Below are 16,621 nucleotides of genomic sequence, written 5' to 3' on the forward strand. Positions count from 1 at the left end.
TGGATTTCATTATTTGAAAGAAAAATTTCCTCGTGTTAGTGATGCTAAAATCAAGGAAGGAATTTTTTGTGGATCCCCAAATAAGAACTTTGATTTGAGATGGACAATTCGAAGAACTGTTAAGCCATGTTGAAAAGTCAGCATGGAGGTCATTAAAAATATTGTAAAACTTTCAGGAAATCAAAAATCCTCCAATTATTATGACCTTGTGGGTGAATTATTACAGTCATTCAAACATATGGGGTGTAATATGCCACTAAAAATTAATTTCTTAAATTCACATTTGATTTCTTTCTGGACACTTGATTTAATCTCTTTGCTGTCAATGATGAGCATGGGGAATGTTTCCATCAGTAAATCTAAGTAATGGAAAACAGGTACTAGTGGCAGTAGAGTACAAGAATGTTTGCAGATTATTGTTTGACTATAAAAAGGGGAGTTCCAGATGCCAAACACAAAAGGCAAAAACATCTCCTTTATATAATATTTTATGTAAGTTGAATAGTGCACTGCACACATGTAATTTCTTATATTTCTTTCAAAGTTTACCTGTGTATACCAAAAGAATGGTGGGTGATGGAGAAAATCTATTTACATATTTGAATTCAGTATGAAACGTTCTATTAGAATCACATATTTTGTTCCTCGTCCAAAAAAAAAGTATATTTTTGTTCCTCAGTATAATAACATTGGTAATATTTCTTCTGTTGCTTGTAAAAACCTTTCTACGTCTGATTCCTGACTTTGTGGAGATTTTATGGAAATTCTCCTGATTCTGATCCATTAGTGAATCAAAGAATTTATGAGCAGATCTGCTAGGTAGCAGATCTAATATCAAATCAGATGTCCTAAAAATAAGACTTCATTAAATATATTAATAATAATTAAATGTAATAAATAATAATATTTTGAAGTTTTGCATCCTGTCTTGTAATATTTTAGCAAAGTGCTAATGGTATAGAAAGAAGTCAGAGGCATCCTTAACCTTTGACCCCATGATGTCATACCTCTCCAGGTCAAAGTTCATTGTGAAAAATTCCCTTCTAACTCGCAGTGTTGCCAATATAAAATGTGTTTGAAGATAAAATAAAACAGATTGAACAAGGTGCTTCCCAGAAATATCAGGAGTTTAGTTGTATGTCCTTCAAACTGTGGTAAAACGAGCACAGTTTTTAAATTGTTAGTATAATGTTTTGCGTTTTAGCAATTTCTATGAATTTTCTAAACTGCTTTATCAACCGATAAATATACATTTTTGCAAAAGTATTATTCGGGATTGAAGGTATAAATTCATTATCCCTTCGGATAATGTATTGTTAGTTATTATCCTCGGATAACCATCAAGAGGTTTTGCTTGAAGAAATGGAAGCAAATTCTGCATTGATTTTTGTGAAAAACGAAATAATATTACGAATTTCGCTATAGGACGATCACGTAGCACCGGACATAACATTTGACGAATTTAAATACTTATGCAGACGTGCGTGGCATCGCAGCAAAAATGGCTTCCAAGTCGTTGATAGAAAAAGTGCAAAGACAAAGGCTTTAACTTCGAGATCTGCGTTAAAGAATTTGTTACGGAATAAAAGAGCACCCACGCTGGACTGCACGCTTTTGAAAATCCTGCACTAGCTAAGCTGCTTGACTGTACACTTCCTGTAGCGCTAGCGGGTCAGCTTACGTTTCCGTTAGTGCTAGCGGGTCTCCTACAATTTCTGCTAGCAGGTACCTTATACCGTTCGATTTAATTACGCACACACATATTTATATGTATGAATTATTCTTGTTCATATCGTTACTTTTCGTTACGGGTGAAATAATTGAACGGGGTAAGCCTAAAGATAAAGTCAAATATGCAATCCGATAGAATTTCTTTCATTGCGTGATGCGATGAAAGAAATTCTATCTTGATAACGAAAAACATTATGAACAAAATGATGAAGTATGCATGAACGATTATTGAGCTAGAATGAAGAGAAGAAGAAGAAAAACGATTGAACAAGCCGAGGAGGTTGAAAGTAAACGTGCGCAGTCCAAATTGAACGAGCGGATGCAAACTGAAAGGACAATACCACTAGATTTTACTTCACTCGCTGATATACGAGAGGTGGAGTTGTGCTTACATCTAAGACTTACGTCCTCACCTGAAGAGTATATTTCATCCGTTACGGTAGAAGAGACGCTCAAGACACCGACAGGAAAGATGCAAGCCTAGCTGGGTTAAGAATCAATTCAAGGCAAACTGGTTAGGGAGTAAGTGCTCGATGCGGTGCATCCTGTACTACCGATCCTCCCATTCTGTCTCTTACAAACGGCCCCTTCTTGGCCTTACTCTCTCTGAGCAAAGAGGAGGTCAGAGGTGCGCCGATCCAGCAAATCACGATTTGATTGTCCCGCTAGGTCAATCAGAGCATCTGGAGGCAACATGTCCCACCTCCCAGAAGCAGCGGGCTTCACTTTCGCGAATGGAACGCGGAACTGCATCCATCCTATCCGCACTTTCTTCTCGGTCAGTATTGTAGCCGTTTTATTCGACATAATTAACATCGCCTTCTGCGTTGCGCCAAAAGCTGGGCGGAGAAAGGTCAGCTTAAATTCCTCTCATCCGCCCAGAACATTGCAACATATTTCTTTATGGTATGTATGTTCCTCAGTTGTAGCGTCGATGTCACCTATATGCACCACCGTGCGTCTGTCAGCCTTAGTTCTTAGGCTCACCTGCAGCTTCTCTGCCTTCGCTTTCAAGACAGATTTGAGTTTCCCCCGCTTTTCCATCTTTAACTCGCATTCGCACCTTATTGTTGTTGCCTTTTCGAAGTGACAAAATATCCTCAGCTTCATCTGTAGATACCCGATCTTTCATCGCTCTCAAAAACTCGGCATATGACCTTCCGGAATGCGGTGCGTGTCCTTATACTCCGATTTAGATGTAGCAACTGCTGTACTCGAGGCAGTACTATCTAGTTTCCGTATATTTACTCTTATGGGGGTATACCTACCTCTACCAAGGTAAGCTAAAGCTTTTTCGCGGAATGCTTGATCTTACTGCCGGAAGGTTGAACACCGGGTTGTTCGACTCCACAAGGACTAGTCGATGAGCCCTAAGCATATCCGACATAACCACATTTTGTTCTCCTTTAGAATCATAGAATAGTGTATTCCTCACCACCAATCACCGTCGACTCCTCTCCCGGTATTACCGATCCCCCCCCATTCTGTCTTAAAACCTGCCCCCTCTTGGCCTTACCCTCTCTGAGCAAAGAGGAGGTCAGAAGTGTGCCGATCCAGCAAATCACAATTTGATTCTCTCGCTAGGTCAATCAAATGCACCTGCTCGTCAGAGATAGCCGGCTTCTTTGCAACCTCCGTCGTCGCTAAAGCTTCGGCAGCCCAACGACGGGTTGCCAATGTTATGAGTTCGTCAACTGTTACTCCTTTATCAAGGTGCTCCTTTATATCTGTACTTCTGTATGTCTTTGTGTAGCTATACAGATTTTGTCGATCGACAGTTCACAAAACGAGCCAAATTCTTCTGCTATGAAAGAGAGCTATTTTCCAATCATCTTAATTTCCCGCTTGGTATTACAGTCTATGCACCTACTCAGGTTAGTGGCCAGGTTCTCCAGCCTGGAAACTAATCCCGGACTGGGACACTTCCTCGTCGAATGAAGCTATCGGAAGGCGTTTAATCGCCGGAAACGACTTTTATCAATAGAAATTGTTGCCAACAGTCCCAACATGTTGGCCTCCATAATCTGAGCAGTCTGCGAGTTCCCTCCCTGCAGGAGAACTCTCCAGCTTTGTCTTAGGTAGGAATGAGTCTCCCTCCATTCCTCGCTATTAGACAAAGCGTATAGCCAAACCAATATGAAATTCTTGTTCTGCGTAAAACTCCGCTTAATTTGAGTACCCACACGGCTGTACAAGGAGATGATCGCGGGGAGAAGTAAAATGTAGTAAATCTGGGGTCAGAATTGGAGGAGGTTAAAGGTTGGGAGATCCTGATCGGTGTAGATATGGAAGGAATTGGTTGGGGAAGGAAGGGTAACGTAGCTATAGGAGAAGGACTTACAAACTTTTACCTCGCCTGAGACTTGAAGAAAAAATTTCACTAAGTTCTTGTTTACTAGTTCTGCACAACTTGTCTAAACACGTATAGTCAACAGCCACTCCAATATGATCCTTATTGCCAATGGCAATAAGGTCGATCCGACTAAAATCTCAGTAAAAAATGTGTCCGTTATCCGATACTCTTGAAAATCATTAAAACACAACCAGTAATATACCATCCAACAGTTCCGAGCCTCCGTTTCCAAAAACTCCAGCAAAAATTACAAAAATCGTAGCGCAGTATAACTATATGTCCTTACGGCACCATTTCACTAAATCTACTCCCAAGGTTGCCTTTGACTTCCCATGTCTATACTACTAGTGCTTTTAAAAAGGAATCTTTTCCAACTGTTTAAAATTTGCTGAAATAACTACTGTTTTAAAAAAGGTAAAAAATATATTCATGAAAATTATTGACTATTATGAATTCTTTCTGCCTTGAAAAATCTTCTTTAAAAGTTTTCTGCCTCGTTCATAGTTTGAAATTCTAAATGAAAAGTACTCCAAGTTCATAAAAGGCTTTTCAGTTGTCTCAGCATTAACAGATAGTATATTGAAGGTTACAGGAATTTTTGTATATCTAATTCTTTTGGTCTTTTCGATTATTATAAATTGGATCAGTATAATGTTAGAACCTTCTAATTTCTGTTTTTTACTGTGGTTCAGTGTTATTTCTTTTATTGTCTTTTTGTTCTTTAATTATTTCAAGATTGTGGGACGATGGTGTGATTGATCCAGCTAACACACGAGAAGTTCTTGGACTAAGCCTGGCTGCTGTCAGTAACGCGCCTGTTTCACCAACTACATTTGGAATATTTAGAATGTAGACCCATTATTATTTTTGATTTAAAAAATACAAGCACTGTAATAAAATTTCAGAACATATTTTAAGGTGAACATTTAATTTTTAAACTTTTATACAAATGAACATATGAGAAAAAAAATTATGGGAATAAAGGTTTGATCATTTTAAAACTGGTTTCTTAATATTTTTTGTAATCTTTGCTTATGTAAATAATTGTTCAACTATCAATGTATCTAAAGCTCAAGAAATAAACACTTAACAATTAATTAATCAAGTTATCATTTATAAATGATGATATTCCCACTAGATGGGAATATCATTGAGGCATGTGAAGACTTTAAGTACCTTGGTTCTGTATTATCACGGGAAGGAAATAGTGAAAAAGATATGTCATTGTATAGCTTTGGGGCAAATGGCTATCTATAAGTGCAATTCTTTGTGGTGGTCCGAAGGGATGTGGAAAGCAACTAAATATAGTTTGAACAAGAATGTTATTGAGAGCATTTTATTATACGAGTCAGAACCCTGGGAAATTAGAAAAAGAGATGAGGGAGATGTTGGCTGTGGAGATGGATGTGCTGTGCAGGAGTTATGGAGTTTCTAGAATGTGGTGCATGAGAAATGAGATCAGAAGAATAGGGCAACTGGTAAAGTGATTGATGTTTTGGAGGGAAGAAGACTACAATGGTATGGGCATGTTTGCAGAATGGAGGAGTACAGATGGCCTAGGAGGATGTTGGAATGGACTCCAGGAAAGAGGAGCAAACGTGGACAACCAGCAAAGCAGTGGATGTCTGGAGTGATGTAGAGAAGGAATTGGGAGGAGGAAAGTTGGCAGGATAGAAGAATTTGGTGGTTGGGATGTGAGAGTTGGCCTTTGTAGCTGCAAATATAAACATTCACGTAGAAGAAGATCAATTATAAACCAGTGGCGTAGCATAGCATGGGCAGCAAAATTTCACAATAATTAATAATATCTTGTAATCTGAACTAAAAATTTGGGCCATTTCTTTTCATATTTTTGTCACACCTACAATTCGGACCAATTAAAATGACCACGGAACTTTTTATTATTTAATCAGTGACGGAACCGGGAAATCCTCTTTCTTTAAGTGAGTAGTCATCTCAGTCGTTCTAGCAACTAGCAACACTGTCTGTACCAGTTGCCTTGCGGTAATTCCTCGTGTTTTATTTTGTGCTCGGATTGTTCACGATGAACATTGTACGAGAATTAATTCTTTCATATAAAGAATAGAGTTCAATATTGTCTAATAACACCTGCAATATCAGTCGTCCAATTCACGTTGACTCAATTCATGATTTTCTTTAGGTGCGTGTTGTGATTGTTAAATTATTGAACTTTGACAAAAAATTTTATGTAAACTATAAATCAATGCTCTACATCAGAGGTTCCCAAACTTATTTTTCTCATAGACCACTTTCAAAATTTTGCTGGTTCCGGTGGACTCCCTGCAGCTACATTTCTACCATATTTCCATTCGACGGAAAATGTGAAGATTAGATCTAACTATGAAAATTTGCGTTAAGGCTGAGTTCCACGAACTAACAGCTTCCGAAAAAAAAGTGAGAATTGATTGGTTAATTTTTGATTGACTGTGCTGTGAGTGGATGTCAAAAAAGTAAAGTTGGCCAATCAAAAACAATGCTTCCATCCAATTTTACATTTTTGACATCTACTCACAGCACAAGAAAGCAATTAATTCTCACTTATTTTATTTAGAAAACTTCCCATTCAGAGTGGTTAAAAGCAAAAGAAAAATAGTATATTTTTTTGTGTTGCATTTATTCAAATATGTAATATTTGGAAACAAATGAGTAACATTTATCCTTGGCAATCGTATTTATATTAGTGAAGAATCAAACAAGTTCATGCAAGATTGCTAGCACACACACCACAAGTCGTATTTCGGCCCTTTGCACGTCTGAGCAAGCGTTGTGCCCGGCGGCGGCGGCGCTTTGCAAGTCTCGACACGTTCATTGTACTGAATATGGAATATGCAAGTTTTTACAAGTAACAGTCGCTGAGCTTCTCAAAACATTATCTGCCTAGATTGATACACAAAGTCAAGCCAACATTTTAGTTCTTCACTATCGAAACCAGATGAATTTTCGTGGACCCCCGCTTACGAATTGTGAACCCCTATTTTTTTGTCACGCCAACGTAGACCCCCGTCGAGTCTCCTGTGGACTCCTGGGGGTCCACCTGGACCACTTTGGGAATCAATGCTCTACATGTTCGACTCTTGGTATACATACACCCATGTGAGTATTACAATTTTTATTTTTGTTTACCTGTTAGAAGTATTTACTTTATACTACATGGCCAATTTTATAAGTAATAACCAAAATCTTTGTACCTATACTAATTAGATTAGGATATAGTGGTAATTCAATGTATAGTATATCTGAATAATGAATATTACAATCTGACTTTTATTCACAATTACACATCCATTTTTTTATAAAAATAACAGGTCAGTTACATAATTTAAACCCATGCATTCATTAATAGTTATATAATTTACATATCTGTAATTATGGAAACCCTAGTTTGTAGTGTAAATACAATCTTGATGGACAGTCAAGATTAATTATTAATTTGTTTGTAGCTTCTGACTATCTACTAAGTTGCCCAAGATTGATTTATTTGAAGGAAAGAAATTAAAAGAGGTAAATTTTAGTAAGTACTACTTTTTTAAATGTATTACTTATTTTGAACTTTTTTATGATACGAACCTTTGGTACTTAGCTAGTTATAATTATAAAATGAAAAAAGTAAGAATGAAAAGAGTAAAAGAAAGCAGGGCTGCTTACCGTAATAAAAGAAGAGCTAAGAAAGAAAATATTAGAAGAAATGAGGGGGTTGTACTTAAATATGTGAAAGGTCCTGTTCCTGAGACATCAGATTTCATGTTGGGCTTAAATTCAACAAAACCCTGCTGCTACAAACCCAGAACAAGCTGAAAAAGTGAAAGAACTTGATAATGTTGATCTGATACCTGTTACAAATGTTGACATTTTTCCTGAAGAAAAATAGTAAATATTGAATTCCAACATCTACTTAGTCAGAGTCTGCATCTACATGTATAAACACGGATCTTGATAGCCTAGAGACAGAGAGTGATATAGCTTCGGTAACGTCTGCTGCCCAATACTGAAACTTAGACGATATCAGAAAATGGCCTGAGCGTATAGATGAAAATATGGAATTGTTGCTCGTTCAGCAAGGCCAGGAAGTTGTTCTGCATATCAATACTAACTTCGCTGAAGCGTCAGTAGTAACATGTTCAGAGTTGTGCTCTATAATATCAAAAGGAAAGACAAGGTGGCTTACCCAGGAATGATTTTACTGTACATTGACTAACGGCGAAAGTTTTATGTACTTGGATTGCTTATTCTCCTTCCAAAGCATCATTATTTTGGTTTTGCTGTCAGTTGTTTGAGAGCGTAAACACACCGAATGTTTTGCTCATGATGGATTTAATACTTGGTGGAAACTGAATTCTAAGGTTTCAAGTCACGAATTAAGTGCACTACTCAATCAAAATTATTGTAAATTTAGTTAAGTTAGCAAAATTAGAGCCCAGACTTCAAAAAGGACAGACTATTGACAAGAAAGAGCAAAACCTTATGGCAAAGGAAACAAAAAAATGGCAAGAAATTCTTATCAGAATGTTTGAGATATTATAAGATTAATTGCGAAACAAAATTTGGCCTTATGTAGTCACAGAGAAAATGATATCAGCACTAATAGAGGCATCTTTTTAGAATTTGTGTATTTAATCGCTAAGTGCAATCCTGTACTTTGAGAATATCTTGTAAGATCTAAAATGGGTAACAAAATTTCAATCACTTATATGTCACCAGAAATTCAAAACGAATTTATTGCAATTTTGGGAGATAAAGTTCACCAACAATCATCAGACAAGTAAAAAAGGCCAAAATTATTTAATTATATTTGACAGCACTCTGGATGTTTCTCACAAAGACCAAACAAGCCAGGTATTAAGTAAGATACGTAGCGATTGAAAATTAGGAAGTACAAGTAGTGGAATCTTTTATAGATTTCATTGAAACAAAAAATAAAACTGCTGGAGGAATTTCAAACATGATTTTGAGCCTGAAGCTGATGATCTCGATATAATGAACTGTAGAGGCTAAGCATATGATAATGCTGCTATGACTGGAAGGCATTCAGGAGTTCAGCAAATAATAAAAGAAATAAATTCCAAAGTTGAATTCATACCTTGCTCAAACCATTCGTTAAACCTGGTTTGTTTACATGCTGTCTCAGTTGAGGTGTGTTCAATAACTTTTTTCAGTACATTAGAAAATTGCTATTCATTTTTTCCATGTCCACATGTCATTGAGAAGTTCTAATAGCAGCTATAGGCAGAGGTTTAAAAAGGATTCAGGATACGTGGTGGAGTGCAAGAGGTGATGCCGTAAATATGACACGGCATGATTACAAAGACATTTTGATCACTTTGGAAAAACTGACAGAGAAAATTGAAAGCTTAAACACAAGAACAGATGCAGGAACTTTGCTAGTCACTTTCCTTTCTCTGTTTCTTGGGCCTCTGGCAACCTGTGCTACATGAAGTGAACAATGCACAAAAATATTTATAAACAAAGGGACTCAACATAAAATTGTGTGCTCAGAAAGTAAGTGCTTTGCAAATGGTACTGATAGAGAAATGAGAGGAATTGACAAATGGCGCTATAAGTTATGGAAAAAATATGTGAAGACCTTGGCATTTCCATGGCACCTCTGTTGGTTCTAAAACCTAAAAATATTCATTTAGTGGACTGTATTTCCAAGAGTGGTTCATCCGTCAGGTGGATAATAAATAATGTGCGGAATTGCCCAAAATCTTATTATTGTTCATTGAAACCCTTAATAACTTAATGTTAACTTACGCAGAGTTGTAATCTTACAATCGTGAATTTATATGGCGACATGAATTCTCTTGATTTATGAAGCATACGATTATAAAGAAGAAATCAAAACATAATAGTTAAAGAAATTTTATATTACCTTAGATTACACATTAAAAAACATAACATAAGACATTTCAGTATCAGTTGACACATTAAATTTTCAACAAGCAGTAATAGAGAGAGAGTTTTTACATTTTGTAGTGTCTTATGCATTACATTGAGGTGAACTAACAACATGGTTTTACTATCTTTAAAGAAAACAATACAACAATTCAAAAGATGATTTTCTTTTGTTTTTAAATTAAAATTCTTCTTATTACTATAAACACATGAAATCATATAGTTAAATCTTGATAAATAATACAAAACTTATTACATTGCTAATACACAGCTACATAAATCCGAACGTCTATCGTTCGAGTAGCGGACTGATGCGAGCACATCCCGCAGCAGAGAGTAGAACTAACTAACCATCAAGACGCGAACCATATGTCCGGTAGAAACACGCTAAACAACCTCAAAGGTGCAAAATATGAGAAGGCACATTTTTCATGATGAAAGTAGATGCCAACTTGTCCCATGAAAATGAGTTGAGACGGAAGCTGTTTTCCTTGTTAGATAGAATAATTGTGAGAGGTTTCAGCACCTACAGAATTTGGCGGAAAAGTTTGCCTATCTAACACCGGCTATACAACTAGATTCAGACAACACTGAATGTAATCTAGATTATGCGTCTGCTGAAATTGATGAACAGGACTTCAAGCTCGAACAAGTTCGACTATGGGCTTTCATAGCTGCCACAGGCAATGAAAATAAATTAATTAATGTGGTGGATCCACTTGGATCATTACAATTAATTGTGAAATCCAAGCTGGAAGATACTCTGCACAATATTATAATAATGCTTCGAATATTCCTCACAATTGTCATAAGAGATAAGTGAGGTAAGCTTTTCAAAATTGAAGTTGATAAAAAAAAAGTACTTTAAGACTATCCAATCTGGCTATCGAGCAAGAAGTATGCGATGCTATAGACATTGATAGTGCAATAAAAGACTTTGTTCTTAGAAAAAGTAGATGAGTAGTTTTAGTTAGACAGAAACTTTATTTTTAATTCTATTAATTTTTCAATAAAAATATATTAACAGTAACAGTATAATTCTAGTTCTAATTGGAAGTTTATTTGTGTTTTATATTCTGCTCGTTGTGTTCTTAATTTTATGTAATATGAGTAATAACTTAATCTTGTTGACCCATGTCATAAATGTGTATATATCAATAAGTGACATACTTGTAAGAACTTTTGAAACAAATGTGTCAATTATATTATAAAACATACATACAAAACTTCTTTATTTGTACCCTGTACAATACACAATAACAAATTTATTCTTAGGGAAAACTTAGAATACTTTAGAATTTCAGTAAATTTTGGAACCTATTGGATTTGAATACCTAAATAAGGGGGCGGCGAATTTGGCCTATGCCCTGGGTGGCTGAAACTCACGCTATGCCACTTTATAAACAAATTTTTTTTACTCGCATGAACTAAATTATGGATTAATTGTGACAGCACTGTGACTTTGTCAGTGCTTCAAGGTGAAGAGGTGAAGATCTAAGTCACAGTGATGATGCTGCTCCTGTTCAATTTATGACAACAACAATCTGCAAGCAATCATGGTTGCAAGTTACTATGTAGATATGCGACTGCTGTCCTGTTCATATGTACAAAAGAACTATTTGGAAATTGCTTTTAAAGTAGTTCTGTTAAATTGAATTTATATAAAGAAAATATAATCTTTCAAATAAGCAAATAGATTTTGCTATTTCAGTATTATTTAAGAGTTAGTCAAGATTAACAATGTGTGGAAATAAAGGACTAAACATAGTTATGCAGTATTTAATTAAATAAATTAATGGGTGACCAAACAACTTTCAGACAATTTTAATTTGTTTAAATATATTTTTTATGTTGTAGAAATAGCAGGCATTTAAGGTTGTGTAATGATTAAGTTATCAATAGGTCATCAATAAGAAAATTTTGTCCAATGAAAATTTTTAAATGCAGTCGTGGGGCTCTTTAATATAGGATAATTACTATTTATTGGTTGAGTTGACCACCCATTATTTTATTTAATTAAATACTGCATAACAATTTTTATTCCATTATTTTCATACCTTTTTTCTTTTTTTAGTTAGATTTATTGTCATTTTTTTTAGTTCAGTTTATTTATTTATTTTTTAATCTTTTGGCAGTCATGTTTTTCAATTTTTATAATTGTTTTTATTATTTAATACTTTTTAGTGATCAATGAGGAAAATTCACGATTCGAAACTTATGCATGTAACGTATTTAATGTACTGAGCTAAAAGAGGAAACTGTAAAAATTTCATTTTTTTATATTTAATTGACATATACCAATCTAAACTTACAGATTTCTCAAGCAGTTGGATTCATCGAGAGACTTTTTGTCATGTGGATCATACAGCAATTTTCTGTAATCCAAACAACTAATGGGTAAACTTTCCAATTGTCTCATGTGACTCAGTGCTACATAGGCCTGGTCCTTTGTAAACATCTACAAAGCTCTATCTAGGGTAGTCCCATGTAGTTTATGCACTATCACAGCCCAGTACAATATTAGTAGCAGTATACGCCGTACTCCTTTGCCTGTCCCCTTAAAGGATTAAATTCAACAATAGCGAGCTCGATCCTCAATCCAATGCTGACAGCATTACCTCTAATCGTACTCATCAAACTCTACAAAGACCGTTTGTGGGAGCTCACTGGGCTCAAGTTGATCTCGGTGTAGTACAGGCTACTCGATTTTTCTGAGTATATCAGTTAATTTTTGTTCTGGTTTAGTTCCATTGTGATTTTGTATTATACTAGCAAATTTCCCCTGTGAATTTTGAAAATCTGAAGATTGGCTGTAAAGATATAACATTTTTGAATAACCGTGATCTGTAAGACTGAGAGTGTACCCAATGGATGCAAAAGTTAGCCTTCAATCTACTAACAAATACCATAACAGCACCCCAGAGGCACTTTGTTAGATACCAGTTGATGGTGATGATTGGTCTAGCCTCGCACAAGGTGCTCGTATCACCTCATCACTCTAGCCTCACAAGCAATCCCCATGGGAAGCCCATTATTATTTAACAGAAATTTTTTACATTTATTTAACGTAAATTTAATTCTATTATATTTGTAATTTTATTCATTCGATTGATTTGAATCAATCACTTCAAACCCAGTGATAAAGGCTCATAGTTCATTAATTCAATTCATTAAAGTTTGTGCTTCAACTGGCAAATCTCCACTGCTACATTTTATATATATATGCCAAAGACAAAAGTATAAAAACAATTTACCACTAAGAGTATAAAATTCAGTAATGCTTCTTACCTTATGTTTATTGTTTTTTCGTAATTGTGCTTTCAAGGGTTTCCCTCATCATCAGTTAAACTTTTTCTTTTAAAAAAATCGCACAATAATTTCAAAAAATTAAAATTATAAACATGTAACAAAATATGCAGTCATAAATATTAAAAAATTATAAAATTAAAAAAAAATGTTATGTGGCTAGCTACACATACAGTACTGTACTTAATAATATTTATGACTTCATATTTTTGTCATATGTTTATAATTTTAATGTTTTGAATTTAATGTGTGATTTTTTAAAAGAAAACGTTTAACTGATGATGAGAGAAACCCTCGAAAGTGCTATTATGAAAAAAAAAAACAATAAGGTAAGAAGCATTATTGAATTTTGTACTCTTGGTGGTAAACTGCTTTTATACTTTTGTCTTTGGCATAAGTAGTACAGAGGGGAATATGAACAAACACAATAAAATGAATTGGTTTTGAAAGTTAATATATATATATATATATATATATATATATATATACATATACATGTAGCCTATGACACTCCCAGAAACATAAGGATTCCAACATCCAGGGTCATACATCTAACCCCCCGGTTGGTCTAGTAGTGGACGCGTCTTCCCAAATCAGCTGATTTGGAAGTCAAGAGTTCCAGCATTCAAGTCCTAGTAAAGGCAGTTACTTTTATATGGATTTGAATACTAGATCGTGGATACCGATGTTCTTTGGTGGTTGGGTTTCTCTGCATGCTAATCATCTCTTCAACATATATATGTTGAATGTTACATATAATTTGTAACATTCAGATGAATTAATCAGCTCAACTGTTTTCAGAAAAGAAGTAACAATCTCACCTTCCTCAGTAAGCCTGGTACGAGATCATCTTGGAAATATCTATACAATATTCAGGAGTAACTTGCAACTCACATCAGGTCACCTTTACAATTACAATTAGAGTACCAATTATACATAAATATTAAAAATCTTTTTTTAAACTTATTTTTCGATTTAACTTGCATAATGCAGTGTGCAACTTTTAAACTGAGTCACTAGACTAAACAAACACAGTTGTGACTTATAATGTTTAATAAATGAAATGAAAATTAAATTCTATATTTACAAAACCAAGAGTGTACATTTTTACCATATTTTTACATGAGATGTTCAAAGTGAAAGATGGATTTTTGTGCTCAAGTGATAATATTTAGTCACTGATGCAAAATATTGTTAATGCCATTGATTTCTTGTTGAATGTTCGCCTTCAGTTCATCTACGGTATGGGAATTTTCTTAATAAAATCTATCCTTCAAATAGTCCCAAAGGAAAAGTTACAACTAGATAAATCTAGGAAACACAGAAACCATTGCTTTCTGCTGATAGTTTGTTCTTCCTTAAAAGGTGTATGAACACATGCTAGTAAAGTAATTATTTGATGTGCAACACTACATGGCTCCATCTTGTTAGAAGAAACAGTACTCCCTTACATGATCTATTAACAGAGCATAAAATTCTTTGAAAATTGTACAGTACATTTCTGTATTGAAAGTTTGGTAAAAAAAACAGTGCCCCGATTACATGACTATAAGAAACAGCACATCATACACAGATTTCCTAATTGTGAAGTGAATGCTTAAATATCTGGTGAAGATTTTCAGTCATCTAATACATGGTGTTGTGTGATTTAACATGTTCAGATAAATGAAAACATGTTTCATAATACGTGAAATGCAGCATCCATGCTATCAGTCCCATTGACAATGTTTTTGTATTGAAGCCATTCACAATAATTACAATATTTTGGTGTGTCTGTTCTTTAAATTATTATAAGAAACTGTTTCAAATTTAAATCTTGAAGAATCTTTCAGCAAGATGCATATTTTACACCACATTGTTGTGATAACTTATGTACAGATTTTTTCAGACTGGCAGAAATTCTTCTTTGATCAGCTAAGGCCTGTGGAGTCCTAATCAAAAGTTGCCTATTTCATTTTGAGTTTGAAACTGATCCCCATTATATGCCATTTTTTAATCAAATTATGTATGCTACTCTTTGCAGGGTTACTAGCATTCAAAAATTTTTCATGAATATTTGACATGTTTCTTGAAAAGATCCAGAACACAAATAAGCTTCCACTATAGCAACCTCTTCTTTGATCAAATAAGGCATTTTAGAAAAACACAACTACAAATAATGAAACTATACTATAGTGAAGCATGAATAGTTCACAACTAACTATAAATAGAAAAAACTGATAGCAGACAAGAGAGGTAAGATAAGCAACCAATAGAGGTTGCAGTAGTAGCAAGGTTAAAGACGACTCAGATAACTGAAGTCTTAGCAAAGTCAATTCATTATCAAGTTGCTCACCTGTATATACAAGGTAAAGTAAATATTTTATTATTTTTTCCCAATAGTTTACCATTAGAATTAAATTAAAAATAATTCTGGAAATTTAATTATACATTATTTTAATTAATTTTTATATTTTATAATAAGGGTCTATTTCATATAGAATATTTGTCTCTTCAATTTTTTCTTAATTTTATGACAGTGATTCAGAGAATCATTAAAAACATAATGTACGAGAGATTATGATGTTTTGCAGAATTTTATTTTCCTTAATAATTTTAAAAACTTAAAATTTATTTATCATTTATGTCATAAATTAAACATCGTGTTTCATTTTTATTATATTTAGAATTTTTGAAAGTAGTAGAATGTATCCTATAATTCTAATCCTTTTTGTAAAGTACGATAAATTTATAAATCATCAGTTCATCAACTAATACACAATTCCTTATAAAAATTAATGTAGGTTGTTACCATCCAGTGTTATCACATTGTATATTATTAACAGCCATTAATGTATGGTTAATTTAATATTATAATTAACAGGTATATTTCAGAGACAGAAGATTGATAAATTATATGATTTATGTCAAAACAAAATGATTTTTTGGTTGTTGTATAAGAGGATCGAGTTCAAGAAAGCATTCCCATTTTCTGAGCACTATTGGTGTTTATCTTTTTCAGGCAGATGTCAGTTGCTGTTGGCCTGTTGGGTCAGTAAAAATCACGCTCTATTTCTGCAACTATTCTGTTAAAGGAACATTTCAGAAAATGACACATTGAGTTTAGTTTTACCAGATTCAATAGCAGGTTAATGTTTAACAGAAAAGCAATCCAAAAGTAGTCATCATTATCATTCAAGAATTTGCATCCCAATATTCTACTTTGTGATAATAAATGATAGTCAACATGTTTAATTTTGATAATGGAGAGATAAGTAGAGAACCCTGAGAACAGATTCAGGTTCCCTCTTTTGCTATGACATAGAAGGAATCCCCTTC

General features: G+C 34.3%; 1 protein-coding gene across 3 annotated transcripts in view; it reads left to right on the plus strand.

Moving 5' to 3' along the window:
• The window catches only part of Mccc2 (methylcrotonyl-CoA carboxylase subunit 2), a 43,162-nt gene extending 38,077 nt beyond the window's left edge, over window positions 1-5,085 (plus strand). For all 3 annotated transcript variants that reach the window (XM_075363744.1, XM_075363743.1, XM_075363745.1), the window contains one exon: window positions 4,820-5,085. In XM_075363744.1, the coding sequence (XP_075219859.1) occupies window positions 4,820-4,937 (118 nt within the window). In that variant the 3' untranslated portion in view covers window positions 4,938-5,085. The remainder of the gene's footprint in view (window positions 1-4,819) is intronic.
• The last annotated feature ends 11,536 nt before the right edge of the window (window positions 5,086-16,621 follow it).

Source organism: Lycorma delicatula, chromosome 4 (genome assembly GCF_047948215.1).
Source record: "Lycorma delicatula isolate Av1 chromosome 4, ASM4794821v1, whole genome shotgun sequence".
Classification (NCBI taxonomy): domain Eukaryota; kingdom Metazoa; phylum Arthropoda; class Insecta; order Hemiptera; family Fulgoridae; genus Lycorma; species Lycorma delicatula.